This window comes from Ostrea edulis, chromosome 9 (genome assembly GCF_947568905.1).
Source record: "Ostrea edulis chromosome 9, xbOstEdul1.1, whole genome shotgun sequence".
NCBI lineage: Eukaryota > Metazoa > Mollusca > Bivalvia > Ostreida > Ostreidae > Ostrea > Ostrea edulis.
The window spans coordinates 19,006,451-19,022,228 of NC_079172.1; the positions used below are offsets into that span (position 1 = coordinate 19,006,451).

A 15,778-nucleotide genomic window follows, 5' to 3' on the forward strand; every position below is an offset into this window, starting at 1 on the left:
ATAGAAACTTTTACAAGATTTCTGTAAAAAGCCGTTGACAGAGGTGTAGTGCGAGAAGCGCACGGAACTCTGGGTAGAGAATGACAAAACAGTAGAAGCCATTAAAAAACTGCAAAGACTAAAAGTATCTATGACACAATAGGCCTCACCTGCTTTGACACGGGGCCTCGGTTTTTTCGGTGTCATCCGAAGGACCGCCCCATTTAGCCGTCTCTTACAACAAGCAAGGGGAATTGAGGACCTATTCTAACCCGCATCACCACGGGACAATAAAGAGTAAAGTTCGATATAATGATTAGGTTGCTAAGGGGGTAATGTTTTATCCGACCAATAGAAAAACCCAAACTAGATCCGATGGCTAAAACAAGTCAGAAACTGAAGATGATATGATTCTTGAGCATTTATCTGAATACCGGTATATGGAGATGAATATCGTGAAGAATTACGTGGTTGCGAGTATGGCAATGCTCAGAGAGAGATACTCGTCACTTATCTCGACTCATGTAACAGTGATTAAAAAACTTGAAACCTGAAATCAAAAACAGAAAGAAAATTTGGTGGTAAAATCGAATTTTGGAAAGTTTCAAAAGGCGAACTTATAAATTCGTCATGTGTAGCTTCTGAACAAGCAATCGAGTGTGCATTTGCATTAATCCTATCAGCCAAACAACAAGTCAAAGGATCTGCTGTGATAATCAAAAGGCAGATTTTTGACCGCCACAAAATTGCCAATAACCTACCATGGCCACCTCTCCATCATCTCTGAATACGTGTGTATAGAATATCGTATTACATTCTCTCTGAAGTCATATCAGACAACCAATCTTTTTTTTTCAAGTGCAAAAAGGTTTGCCAAATCGTACTCTCAGCTATGAATGACAAATGTATTTTACCTAAGCACCTCATGTTTGAATAGACTATGCACTATCGGACAAGAGTTTATTACACCTTAAAACATGTTAGATCACAGTGGAAGCTACTCACAGACGCCGGAGCTTGAAACTGCTATTTGCAATGCGATTATAAAGTCTTGATTAATACTGCCTGCAAGCATATCTCTTACAAATAACTCAGTGATTCATAAATACAATTCACCATAATGTCAAACAACTTGATATATAAACAAGGCGGTGAGTTCTTTAAAGAAAAAAAAAAAAAAAAAAAAAAAAAAAAGTTTGCAAATATCCATATTGCGTTTTTCTTCTCACGTAGGAGCTTTTGAATAAATTCTGCTTCATAGGAATATGAAAACAGGTCAGCTAACAAAGGTGCACAATTCGTGCCCATGGGAATTCCAACAGACTGTTGGAAGACCTGATTACCAAAGACTACGAAGATATTGTCATTGATGTACTCCAGCATATTTTAGATTTCACCTTCAGTGTACTTGTGCGTAGAATCAGAGTGGTATTTAAGAAAGTAATGTTTTAGTGACTGATCACTAGATATGAACATTTCCGTTTTCCGTTTTTGTTGAATAAGCCACTTTCTAAGATGCAAAGTCTAGTCTTTAATAGATCATGAAGAATCGTAGTGTAAAGTGTTGAAAAGTCATACGTTTTAATTGATTCATTGTATCTTGTTAACGTCTCGCTCGATAATCTTTCACTTATATGGAGACGTCACCAATGCCGATGAAGGGTTGCAACATTGAGACCTATGCTCGGCGCTTATGGCCACTGATCAGGGAGGCATCTTTATCGTGCCACAGGTGCTATGACACGGGGCCTCGGTTTTTGCGGTCTTATTCGAAGGACAGCCCTGTTTTGTCGCCATTATTTGAGAAAAGTTTTGCGATTTCAAGTTTACTAAAAGTTCTTTATAATTTTGTACAATCCACATTTGATTTACACCACCTCTGGAATGGTGGTGTAAAGTGTTGCAAAGTCATACGTTTTGATGTTATTGATATGAGAAAAGCTTTGCGATTTCAAGTTTACTAAACGTTCTTTAGAATTCTTTAGAATCCACATTTGATTTACACCACCTCTGGCATATGTAGTGGCGCAGTACGTTTGACGTTTCTCCTTCAACTGTTAATATTTTTGTGTGGAGCCAAGATAGAAACATTTACTGGATCCAGCAAAGTATCTTTTTTAAGGGATTTTTATGAGGTTTAGAAATCCAGTATAGGTATGGTAAGTCATATTCATCCGACCTATTTATCGACTGGAATATTGAATATGTTTAAAACTGAAGCAAGGTTTTGAAGAATTTCATCTTTTGAAAGGACAGTTGGAGTATAAGTACAATTACCAATAGTGGAATAAATGCCGAGTTCGTTTGAAATATCGTTGTAATAATGAGCCTTACAAACAAAAACATTGTTACATGTACTACAAGTTTTGTCTGCTGAAACCAAAACATATTACTCATGTAACCTATCTAATTCTTTTATCACTTATGATTTACTAAACACAGTGAACTCGAAATAAAAGACACCACATAGTCGTCCACTTCTTACTTAAGATATTTGATTGAAAGTAGATCTTCACGACAAACTAACAACTCAACTTTATGACAAACAGGATGGTTTCAGCTTCTCCATCGTCAACTTCCCAAATTTATGTAGCAATATTTCATTATCACCTGCATATGGTGTTTATATCTTTCAACTGATTCGATACGCTAAATATAGCCAAAAACAGCGTGCCAAAAAAGTGGAGCCAAATTCGTCCAAGGATAAGAGCTATGCATGAGGGAGATAGTCCTTAATTTTGAAATGAATTTCTAAATTTTATAACAGCAATTAAATATACATCCGTATTTTCAAGCTAGTAACGAAGTACTTAGCTACTGGGCTGTAGAGACCCTCGGGGACTAACAGTCCACCAGCAGAGGCCTCGACCCAGGGGTCATAATGTAAAACTTATACGGTACCAATTTTGATGCACCAGATGCGCATTTCGACAAATAATGTCTCTACAGTGATGCTCAACCGAAATGTTTGAAATCCGAAATAACTATGAAGTTTTAGATCTACTACATCGTTATAATAACCATAGAATTTGCGAAATGCGGACTTTAAACGAGACTGTTGAAAACCATGTAACATCAACTTATTGATCAGTAGTTTTAGTTTTAGCTTCAGTTTTACATTTAGACATTTAGTTAGAATTACATTTTAGCGTTAGGTTTTTGCTATATTTAACGACATTTCCCTGTCTTCCTCCTAATGAGTAAATGCATTTCCACATTTTTAACGGATTTGGAAATTTCTGTCGTAAATCTGGTCACGCTAAATCCTATTCAAATTGGTAGCCTGTGTTTTACTGTTATTTGAGAGTATTTTATTGGGTCTTTGAGAATTTGGGAATCACATAGCTGTTCCAAGAACATTGTGGTTGTGTGGATTATATGTATTTACAAAAGGAATATCATTGTTAAAATGGTTTTCCTCTTAACGGGAGTTTCTTACGATAGAAATGGGTATCTTCCGTTATTCCGTCATTGATGAGTTTCCTGGATGTCTTTAAATGTATATTTTCAACTCCCCAATCTGACTGACAGGAATGGAGTATCCATATTATTACTTTTTTGGCACGCTGTTTTTGGCTATATTTAGCTCTAAAACTTCATAGTTATTTCGGATTTCAAGCATTTCGGTTGAGCATCACTGAAGAGACATTATTTGTCGAAATGCGCATCTGGTGCATCAAAATTGGTACTGTATAAGTTTTACATTACTGTACATATCCATCTTGCCATGTTATACGAAATACATGTAATACGTTTGATATGAGAAGGGTGACATGAACAGAAATAATAATGATTGGTTTTATATAGCGCCTTTTCCAGCGTATGCTGCTCAAAGCGCTTTACAATAATCAATGTACATTATTACCCCGGCAGACCTTATATCAATCTAGAACTTTCTCAGCCTCCAAGGAAGCATACAATGCAAGCTGCCATTACAAGCGCTAGATCACTAACATTCTAACAATATCTTTCACTGTCTATAGCCAGGTACCCCTTTTACACTTGGGTGGAGTGAGGAAATTCATGTAAAGTGCCTTTCCCAAGGACACAACGTCAGCCCTGCCGCGGCCAGGACTCGAACCCACGACCTTTCGGTCGAGAGTCTGACGGCCTAACCACTCGGCCACCGAAAGCCTAACCACTCGGCCACCGACGCCACAATATCTAGATATTAATGAGAATCTGTTTCTTTGCAATAAAGATCTGTGATTATATTTGTATCATCCTTAATAATTAGGAGGTCCAAAATTGGTTCATATCCATAGCATGAACCGTATTCAATCATGAAATTGATTTATTCTAAATTGACATATTTTTTTTGCAATTCATCTTCAGTTTCATTCCAAAAATGTCATCAAGGCATTTCTTCCAGTTGTCGCGAATACATGTATATTGTACAAAATTTATCAAGCAATTTTCTGATGGACGTTTGAGTTTGGAAGATGATAAGCGAAAGGGTAGGTCATCCTTAAGGGCGTTGGAGAATGTTCAAAAGGAGGTGCACGACATCATCAATGCTAACCGATGTCTAGTGGTAAGTGAAGTTGCACACATATATGGAATATCCAAAACTACATCGCATTAAATATTTGTAAATGATCTGCACATGAACGGGGTCTACGCTCGAATTGCCTCCAAGACATTTTTAAGGAATTACAAAAGGTACGGAGAAGAATGTCTATAATTACAACAGACGAAACTTGGTTCCATTATATTGACCAAGAAAAAAGCAGCAGTCAAATCATCAACCCCTGTGCTGAATCCAACCACAGAAGCTCAAGAGCGATTCATATCAACAAGGCACGCATTCGAACAAGGAACGTAATACGCAAGTTCCGAGATATCAATTCTTTTGTGATGGAGGTACATTCAGTATTCCATTTAACGCTTGGGTGGGTACAAGATGTATACATATGTTATAGATTAGCTATGTAAATAAGGATAAAAGTTATGAAAGCGTACATTTTGTTTATATCAGCAGTTGCTATACATTAAATTGACCATATGAAGAATACTTGTTTGAATTCGGCCATTAAATTAAATATGAATTTATTTTTTTCCTCTTCTGCACGAGTGATACTTCAATGAAAGAAAGATGGTGATTATCGATTTTTATTTGAGTTATTTCATCATCAAATAATCATAAACTTACTAAAATTGTGTGTCCTAGCAGTTTGGGTGGTAGCATGATGTCTGATAATCATCCTTTAGGCAATGTATGAAAGCAGCGATAAGCATTTGTACCCACCTCGTGTGGAAGAAAATATGTTTTGCATCTCACTGTGCGTAAGAGTTCCTCAAAGGGAAACTATTGGGTAACTCGGAAATTGTTCTTATTTGTTGTTCTTATTTGTGACAACGGTCGAGTTCGGATCGATTATAGAGGAAGGTGAAATGATGGTACACGAGTGCGGGATCAACTTATCGCTGGACGATTCGCAATGTAAATGAGCTATTGATAGATATTGACAGGAAGTGTCATTGGCTGATTATATGTTTATGTTTAGGTGTTTACACATACATACATACATACAATGTCAGATAATCATATAATTCAATATTTATCATTTCAAGCATTTTCTTATGCCACACTGAAGACAACACCGTATTTTGATAGACACACTTGGTGTCCTGCACATTCGTCTGGAATCTTTGTTGATCTAAAGCCAGCCTATGTTCTCTAGATTTTCTCTCTCGATATCCCTGTTGTTCTATTTGAATCAGTTGCTGCATGCTGTTCTCCTCATTCACCCTCTTTGTTTTCCTGGAATATGTTTCCTGAAAGGTGGAATGGGGTTGGTAGACAGAATCTTGCAAAACAGTATAATAAAACAATGCATCCATGAGTTAGTGTAGTACTGCCTTTGTGAAATCATTGTCTTACCTGTAGAGTAACGTTACACTGCATTCTGATGTTTGAAGTGAAGCGGCATTCGTTCGTTCTGATGAATCTAAGAATGGAAAAGACAAATATAGTATTCAATGGCATGGGTATTACAAGAGGCCCATGGGCCACATCGCTGACGTGACCCATATTCAAATATTTTCTCAATATATTTGCATGTAAAACTTTGATCCCTATTGTAGCACCAACCTAATCCCGGAGAACATGATTTGTACAAACTCAAATCTGCATTATGTCGGGAAGCTTCCATGTAAATGTAAACTTCTTTGCCAATTGGTTCTTCAGAAGAACATTTTTAATGATTTTCCCGATATAATTTGTATGTAAAACTTTGATCCCCTATTGTCGTCCCATTCTACACCCGGTGGCCATGAATTTTTACAAACTAGATTCTGCATTATGTCAGAAAGCTTTCATGCAATTTTCTACTTTCCTGGCCAAGTGGTTCTTGAGAAGAAGATTTTAAGTTTTTTCCTATATAATTGCATTCAAAACTTTCATGCCCTATGGAGCCCCATCTTACACACCTTGGACCATAACTTCACAAACTTGAATCTGTACAGTGTCAGGAATCTTACATGTACTTGTAAACTTCTTTGCCTGAATGGTTCTTGAGAAGATTTTTAAATATTTTTCTTTGTATATTAGTAGGTAAAATTTTGATCCCCTATTGTGGCCCCATCCTACTACCGGAAGCCATGATTTTAACAAATTTGAAGCTTTCATGTCAATTTGTAATTTTTTAGTCCAGCGGTTCTTGAGAAGAAGGTTTTTAAAAGATTTTCCCTGTTATTCATTTATAAAACTTTGATCCCCTATTGTGGCCTCATCCTACCCCTGGGGGTCATGATTTTAACAAACTTAAATTTGCACAATGTCAAAACGTTTTCATGTAAATATCAGCTTTTCTGGTCTAGTGATTCTTGAGAAGATTTTAAAAGATTTTCCTTATATATTTGCATGTTAAACTTTGATTCGCTATTGTGGCCCCATCCTAGCCCCGGGGGCCATGATTTTAACAAACTTGAATTTGTCATAAAGCTTTCATGTAAATGTCAGCTTTTCTGGCCCAGTGATTCTTGAGAAGAAGATATTTAAAGATTTTTCCTATATATTTGTATGTAAGACTTTGATCCCTATTGTGGCCCTATCCTACCCCCGGGGCCCATGATTTTAACAATTTAGAATCTGCACTATGTCAGGAAGCTTTCATGTAAATCTCAGCTTTTCTGGCCCAGTGGTTCTTGAGAAGAAGATTTTAAAAAATTGTCCTTATATATTTGCATGTAAAACTTTGATAACCTATTGTGGCCCCTTCCTACCTCCGGAGGCCATGATTTTAATAAACATGAATCTGCACTATGTCAGGAAGCTTTCATGTAAATTTCAGCTTTTCTGGCCCAGTGGTTCTTGAGAAGAAGATTTTTAAATGACCCCATCCTATTTTTGTGATTATCACCCTTTGAACGAGACATGGCTCTTCATTTGAACAAATGTGAAAGCCCTTCACCCAAGGATGATTTGTGCCAAGTTTGGTTGAAATTGACCCAGTGGTTCTGGAGAAGAAGTCGAAAATATAAAACATTCACAGACAGACGGACAGACGACGGACAACAGGCGATCAGAAAAGCTCACTTGAACTTTAAGCTCAGGTGATCTAATAAGTGTAAGTTGTGATCTATACAGTGATCTTCATAATACATACCATTAACAAGAGAGACGCTTTCCTCGATTTGCTCTGCCGTGTCGTGTCTCCCTGGCAATCCATCAATGATCAAGTTCCCGATGATGCCTACAACTTTGTCCTGCAATGCATCCAGTTCCACGGGGAGTGAACCACCTCCAGTTTTCATAGCCTGCCGGCGCTGTCGGGACGCCTATTTCATAGTGCCACTAGAATAGGAAGATCATTTCTAACCAATTTCGTCCATAATCTGTAAGTACAAATGCTCTCCCACGCCCACTGCTTCGCTACATTTGTAACTACATTAGACAATTTACTAAATAAGACATCTCTGTTTTTCTCTACTTCATCAAGAAGAACGTGAAATTGGGGCTCTTCATGTTCTTACTCATGGTAATCCGCACAGCTTAAATTCAAACCGGTTTATCTAGTGTCGGAATAACGATTGTTCAGCTATTTTTTCTATGTCCTTGTCACGAGTTCATGTAAGTTAAAATAATTGAACTAATTTGAAAGGGTATTGCGTGACTCAGTAGTTTCCCCATTGCAATCATTGTGAAAAATTTATATGAGTGTGTATGAAATACACATGTATAGGTTCGAATCACAATTTATTTTATTTAATGTAGTAAATGATCTTAAGATGCCTTTCTTTATAACATAATTATATTAAATATACGGTATTTATATGAAGAATATTTATATGAATAAATAATGTCTTTTTCTCTAGCTGTATGTGTTTAGATTTTAATTTTGTAATCGAAAATATTTCACGAACACCATGGGTATAAATGAATGTAAAGGAATAAGAATGTTCCTTAGTAGTTAGGACGTCCTAACTTAAGAAGAAGAAACGGTTAATTTTTCAATTTAGATTATATCTTATCCTATCAACTATTCAGTGATATTAATTAGTCAAGTTCGTGTATCTCTTTACGCTTTATCGTTCAGAATGGTAAAATCCGTTTGTTTTTCCTGAATGGACGAGTTAAACTCCTGTGTAAAAACACACGTGATGTACGCAACTCATTAAAATATTTTTGGTTGATGTACGTAATTTTCCTATATGTTGTACGTAACTTTCCTATATGATGTACGTAACTGTGCAATTCACTCGTAGTTCGACAAACCCTAAAGCTTGCTTTCTAAGCAGCCAAACAAGTAGAGAAGTAATGCGCATACTTTGTGGCAGAGAAAGAATGCCATTAGCGATATATATAAAAAAACTCATTCTATAACCTCTTGAGATATTTGTTACGAACAGATGCTGCACACAGGGAAGGGGGGGGGGGGTATTACTCCAAATTTTGTACCATTTAAAGACTATGCCTATTCTTGGGAGGACAAATTTTGAATTTTGGTGTCTTTTGGAGTTCCAACAAAACCGTAGTATGTCTGTCGGGGGAGGGGGGGGGGGGGGTAGGGGGTAGGTAAAATGGATGTTTTGGGGTTGGTTTTCTTGGTATTTTGACGGGGTTAAAGATTTAAAGGAGAAATTTACATCATTATCATTAACTTGTATGAATGTTTCACAAGCTTAGAAGATCTTGATTTTAAGATGTTTTATATTTTTCAGGTTATGTAGATTTTCAGTAATTCTTTATTATTATTTTTGGGCGCGGGGGGGGGGGGTGTGTGTGTAAAAATGTGCATAAATATTTGGGGGATGTTTTTACCAGGTATTTCTTTAGGATACGTTGACAAACATGATTTGTTTGGTATTCTTTTGCTGCAATACTACGTAGACTCAATTACTCTGCTGGAATTAACTCTCCTGGAAAATTTTCATGTGATCTTCAGAGCTACAGAGTCTGTTTTATCCGAGTACAATTAATACCAATTAATTACCTTCAATATATTATTTTAATATCATTTCACGCGTTCTCGTCTGCACATGCATGATATACATAAGTGTTGTAACACGTCGAAATTTTCATATTTCTTCATATAAAATTACATTTTTTCCAAAAAAAAAAAATATCTGTTGAAAGCCATTTTCATCCGATTTTTGTGAAAATTCTTCTTGTGAAATTCAGAAATATATCTAATTTCAGTTTAATGTTGAAATATTTTTACTACTACGGTAAATTTCTCCTCTGTTTCATGTCTGTTGATCGTATGAAGCAAGATCTGATTTGGACTTGAAGAGACCGTTGTGCAGTTGTAACACATACATTCGTCTGAAAATTCAATTTTATAACCAATGAATATATATAAATTTGCTTTTTTGCTACATGTATATCTGGATCAAAGAAAGCAAAAAGAATAGCCATATTAACAAAGTATCAATCATAGAAAAGATAAAGTGGACAAACCGATCATGCTACAGTATTACATTCATTTGATTTATGTTATTTTCGGTGTGTAAAAATACTTTTTGTTCATTTTGCCAATGGACCAACCATGTAACTTGCGGAAAGGGGCTATGTTTTTTTTTTTTTTTAATTTTGTTGCTGACGAAATTTTTTTTATCTGAAGCAAAGTTTTGCACTAATAGTAGTCCCAGATAAAAGTAATGCAATATTAAACTGGAAAAAATTGTCGCGAAACGTAAATTCATAAAAAAAAAATTGTCGCCCGCTGAGTGCGGAAAAAATTCTGTCGCGACCCCCCCCCCCCCCCAACCAACCAAGTTAAATGACCGGTCCCTTATCCTTTTGTTACAAAAACATCGTCGATACTGTACTTGCTCATGCATTAACGAGTTTGGTTACCGTTGAAGAATATTTGTGGCGTACTTTGAATGAAGTTTATCAGTGATTGTGCCATTTTTTGATTGATTGCTCTTTAACTTATAGCATTATAGGTACTGCATCATAGATATGAAAGAACATTCCTAAATCTTCTTAAAAGAGCTTAAATTGAAAGTTTGATTTGATGGGATGTTGGTAGCATTATTTAACATGTGATTTTCATTGATGAAGGCATTCTATCGGGCTTTTTGAAAGAACAAATGAATAAAAGTTTAATAGAGATCTTTTGAGTTACGTACATCTTTTATGTGCAAATCGGAAAGTTACGTACATCATATTGTGAAAGTTAGGTACATCAATCTACGTATTTCGAATACCGATTGCAGCAAATTCGGGATAGTATCATGAAGACTTTGGGTACAATTGTGAACTATTGATATAAATAGACATCCTCTTTCGTGAAGTGTATTTCACTTTGCTTTCTAAAAGACAAAAACATCGCTATTCTAATTTACCTGTTTCTTCTTCCGCCATCTTGGGATGTACGTAACTGCAGTTACGTACATCAGTTTAATACCAGTGACCCTTGCCTGACTCTTACTGTAGCTAGTCCAGAAGAATTGTCCTTGCTGATTGTTGAGGAGCACTGCGCTGCTGGAATGTTTATAGAGGGCCTGGATGACTTGAATGAGCCCTTCATCATTGCTTCTTGGTACTTGCCAGAAACCGCTGTTCTACACCCGATCGAATGCCTTCTTGAAGTCGATGAAGTTGATAAAGATGTCCTTTTGGTGTTGTAATCGATGTTTTTCAATGAGGACGCGACAGTTCGACAGTGCTCCGCCCTTTTCTAAAGTTCTTCTGATAGCAGCTCCTCAGCATTTGATTTCAATCAGTTGAGGGTGATGCAGAGCATAAATTTGCTTAGGTGACTAATAAAACTTATAGCGATGAAGTTAAAATGACAATGCTTGAGGAATCACAACCTATTGTGTGAAAGGCGAAGATAAACGAACAGTGATCAATCTCATAACTCCAATAAGCAATACGGCACACACGGACCTCTGTATATTCCAGAGGTGGGATCAGGTGCCTAAGAGAAGCAAGCATCCCCTGTCGACCGGTCTCATCCGCCGTGACCCTATATCTTGATCAGGTAAACGGAGTTATGCGTAGTCAAAATCAGTGTGCCAAGAACGGCCTAACAATCGGCTATTATCAAATTTTCCAATGCTCGATTAATTGTATCTTGTTTAACGTCTGTCTCGAGAATTTTTCACTCATATGGAGACGTCACCAAGACCATTTGAAGGGCTTCAAGTTTAGGCCTTTGCTAGGCGCTTACGGCCATTGAGCAGGAGGGTTCTTTAGCGTGCCACACCTACTGTGATACGGGACATCCGTTTTTAATGTCATCTCCGATAACCCGTGACATTCACACCTGATGCCGAGCGTTTGGTGATGGAACTGTCACTACCTGTTTTAACGACTTAGGTCTGTCGCGGCCGGGATTCGAATCCCGGCCTTCCGCATGAAGGGCGAACGCTCTAACCTCTAGACCACCGCGGTGGTTTTTAACGCTCGAAATCGGAATGGGCAAGTAATAGTATACAAATTAACAATATCAAATGTTGCTGATATTGCATTGTCGTTTACCTTATCAGGTAAGTGTCGTAAAAATCACCACGGAAAAAAACTGTTATCTTCATTGTACAGAGGTTTTAAAATAATGTCAAAAAGGTATAATTTTGTGTCGGGGCGGATGCTGGAGGCGACATTCTCGGGCCGATTTTAAATACTTGCGAGCCGAATTCAATGTTAAACTCACAACTAATCAATAAAACGATGCTTTTTGTACTTACTAATAGGAAAACGTAAGATATTTCGGACTACTATTAAATATGTTTGAAAACACTTATTAGACCCCCGATGTCAGAATTTCCTTTTACTAGACATCAATATGTCAAATTCATAATCCTTTTCGAATAGTATGTACCACATTTTGTACCAGTTATTGTGTTTGAGTGGATGAGTGTGTGTCAAACAAAAGTAATTTAAATTTGCATCAGTCTCTCATAAATAGGCTTCATGATTCCTTTGTTTTAAAATTTGCATTCCAATGTATCTTTGAATATTATTAATTCTAACATATACACCAGCCCCAAACATTGCTCTATCAAATACAGATGTCACTTTCCTCTAATAACCCTCAGCGGGGCCCTTGCTGACCGTGTCAGTTTTCTAGTTTTCACTAAAAAAAATTACGTACTTTCCAAAGCACCACGGGATTAATTTTGTATTGTTAACTGGCACGAATGGTAATGAAACAACGATATTAATAGATATATGTGTATCAAATTATTTTAATTACCCAAAGCTTGTTGACGAATGACACTTTCATTCATACACGTCTCAAGATTTGTTCAGGCTAACTTTCAATGATCTGGCATCATTCATACACACACAAAGTCAGTATTATTAACACTTACATGAAATTCCATATTTCAAATTGTGTGATGACGCGATACCAAGATATAGTGCAACCGGTTGACAGGGGATCTCACCTCTGGTGTGTCCAGGGGTCGGTGTTTGTCCAACTATTTATTATACCCCCCGCAACAAGTTGTGGGGTGGGGGTTTACTGGAATCGGGTTGTCCGTCTGTCTGTCCGTCCGTCCGTCCGTCTGTAGACGCAATGGTTTCCGGGCTATAAAGCATTATCCTTTCCACCTACCGTCACCATATCATATATATGGACTACCCATGGGATGAAGATGTTCCCTATTGATTTTGGGGTCAAAAGGTCAAAGGTCAAGCGCACTGGACATCGAAGTAGCAATATGGTTTCTGGGCTCTAAAGAGTTATCCTTTCCACCTACAGTCACCATATCATACATATGGACTACCCATGGGATGAAGATGTTCCATATCGATTTTGGGGTCAAAAGGTCAAAGGTCAGGCGCACTGGACATCAAAGTAGCAATATGATTTCCGGGCTCTAAAGTGTTATCCTTTCCATCTACAGTCACCATATCATACATATGGACTACCCATGGGATGAAGATATTCCCTATCGATTTTGGGGTCAAAAGGTCAAAGGTCAAGCGCACTGGACATCGAAGTAGCAATATGGTTTCCGGGCTCTAAAGCGTTATCCTTTCCACCTACAGTCACCATATCATACATATGGACTACCCATGGGATGAAGATGTTCCCTATCGATTTTGGGGTCAAAAGGTCAAAGGTCACGCGCACTGGACATCAAAGTAGCAATATGGTTTCCATTTAAATTCTTTAACGGCTTTTTTCATCGCATGGAGGTGCTGTGTTCCTAGATACCTTTTGGATCATAATACTGAAGTTTTACCTATTACCAACACCCTTTGGGATATTGGGGTAAGCGGGGGTATTCTCGGTGAGCATAGCTCACAGTACCTCTTGTTTTGTATTGCTTATGGGATTTATGAGACTGATCACTGTTCGTTATCTTCACCTTTCATTTTAAAAACTGTTTCACCAATTTACTTGAAAATGAATAGGGTTCGTCCTCTTAGAATGCCACAGAAGTATGCGTTGTTTGATAATCCTTGGTGGAAGGGTTCTTTTTAAATTTGGCTTACAATTAGTTGCGTGAGGGGATACTACAAAATGTAAGTTACTCTAAGGCGCTTTACAAGGGAAAGAAGAAGAATGCAGCAATAAAACACAATTACATGGCAGTTTGACATAAGATCTTATATCTGTAAAATTATCAAAATAAAACACTATAATTAATATCGATAAGCTAATGGGTTTTGATAATTAAAATTGCCACGGTTGATACATGTTAGAATCTAAAAAGCTAATTTATGAAATGAGTTTTAATACGCTTTTTGACAATTTCAATAGATGTTGACTTTTTGATGTTACATGTATTTGTAAGGTCATTCCAGAGATGTGCTGCAGCCCAGCTAAGTCTGTATTTATTTGATCTGATTTTGGCACTACAAGTGGCGACTTTGATTCAGACCGTAGTATTCATTTTAAAGACTTTCAATACTTACGATGTATGACAACGCAGATCTATGGAAGGAACAATAGGCATAGGTCAAAATCTTGAACTGGGGTCGGTAATGGATAGGAAGCCAACAAAGTTCCGCCGTAATCGGAATTATGTTTTCCCACTTCGTCGTCTTCGTAACTAGGCGAGCAGCAGTATTCTGCACCAGTTGCAGACGGTCCAATGGTTCCAAGTTTAGATGTTACAAAGGCGTTTACCGGGGTTTTGCTAGCTTCATTTGTTAAGTAGTGTCTTATCCGCCCGATGTTAAATAAACTTATGATGACATGATTTTACAACCGTTAACACTTGATTTTCCATTGTAAGATGTTGACCGAAAATACGCCTAAATTTTTCACAAATGGTGCACAGTATGCCCCCCCCCCCCCCCCCTTTTTGGATGTAGTGTTAAAGTGCAGTCTAAGTTTGGGTTTTTTTTAAAAACAGAATCAATTAAGTCTTGTTTTGATTTAATTTAAAAAGTTTCGGTGTCATCCAAGATCCTATATCTACAATGCAGGATTCCATGCGAGATACATAGTTTACCCAGTTTTCTTCGGTCTGATTACCAAGTGGACTTGTGTATCGTCTGCGTAGCAATGATACTTCATATCATGAACACAAAATATTGTTCCAATGGGTCTTGTAAAAAGACAGTATAATTTGGGTCCCAAAACAGACCCTTGGGGAACACCAAAAGGTAACTGACGGGTATCTGACCTAATGGTTCCAATGATATGAAGTATCATTGCTAGGCGGACGTAAAACAATGGTTTCTATCCTGTAAATAGGATCTGATCAATTCTAGGGCATCAACATTAAGTCCTCAGGATACGGAAAGGCGTTGAAGTAGTATTTCGTGGTCGATGACATCGAAGGCTGCTGGCAAATCAAGAAGGTATTAGGACCTGAAATTACTTATTTAAAAGAGGTCCTGAATTCAGAGAATCTCGATCTTGCAATTGGCGACGTAACTTAATCTCTATTATGAATTGGACTAAATATGAAAAAGAACTTGATACCTTGTCAGAATGGATTAAAAGTTTAAGAGGGATATTAAAATTCCGTATTAGACACCTCAAAACAAAAGTACATACTATCTATCTTTCTGTGTTTAGAAAACCAAAAGTGATCAAAGAATTAGATAGGTTACACGGGGAATATGTTTTGGTTCCATACTGGTTGAATAGGGATTATATTAGCAGGTGTATTCGCAACCATTAAAAAAAATCAGGATTACATTTGCTGTACAACTCGAATAGGTTAGGTAATCGTATTGCATTAGCTGGCGGGAATTTCATTAGTCAGTGCTACATGCTCAGAAACGTTTTGAATTTTATTTCCGGTACTTCACTGAGTGCAAATATACATCTTGATGGCCATGCTCAGTCCTTAGTTTGTAATATTTCTTATAATCTAAGTTAATTGTGATCCGCAGATATTTCTTATAATCTGAGTTATTTGTAATTCTCAGTAA

General features: G+C 37.2%; 1 protein-coding gene across 1 annotated transcript; it reads right to left on the reverse strand.

Moving 5' to 3' along the window:
* Positions 1 to 5,468: 5,468 nt before the first annotated feature.
* Positions 5,469 to 7,748, reverse strand: LOC125659811 (uncharacterized). The gene is made up of 3 exons (XM_056148791.1): positions 7,590 to 7,748; positions 5,864 to 5,930; positions 5,469 to 5,757 (listed from the first exon to the last, which is right to left on the reverse strand). Exons 1-3 carry the CDS (start codon positions 7,735 to 7,737, stop codon positions 5,727 to 5,729), a joined length of 246 nt encoding a protein of 81 aa, XP_056004766.1. The 5' UTR covers positions 7,738 to 7,748; the 3' UTR covers positions 5,469 to 5,726.
* Between the last annotated feature and the right edge of the window lie 8,030 nt (positions 7,749 to 15,778).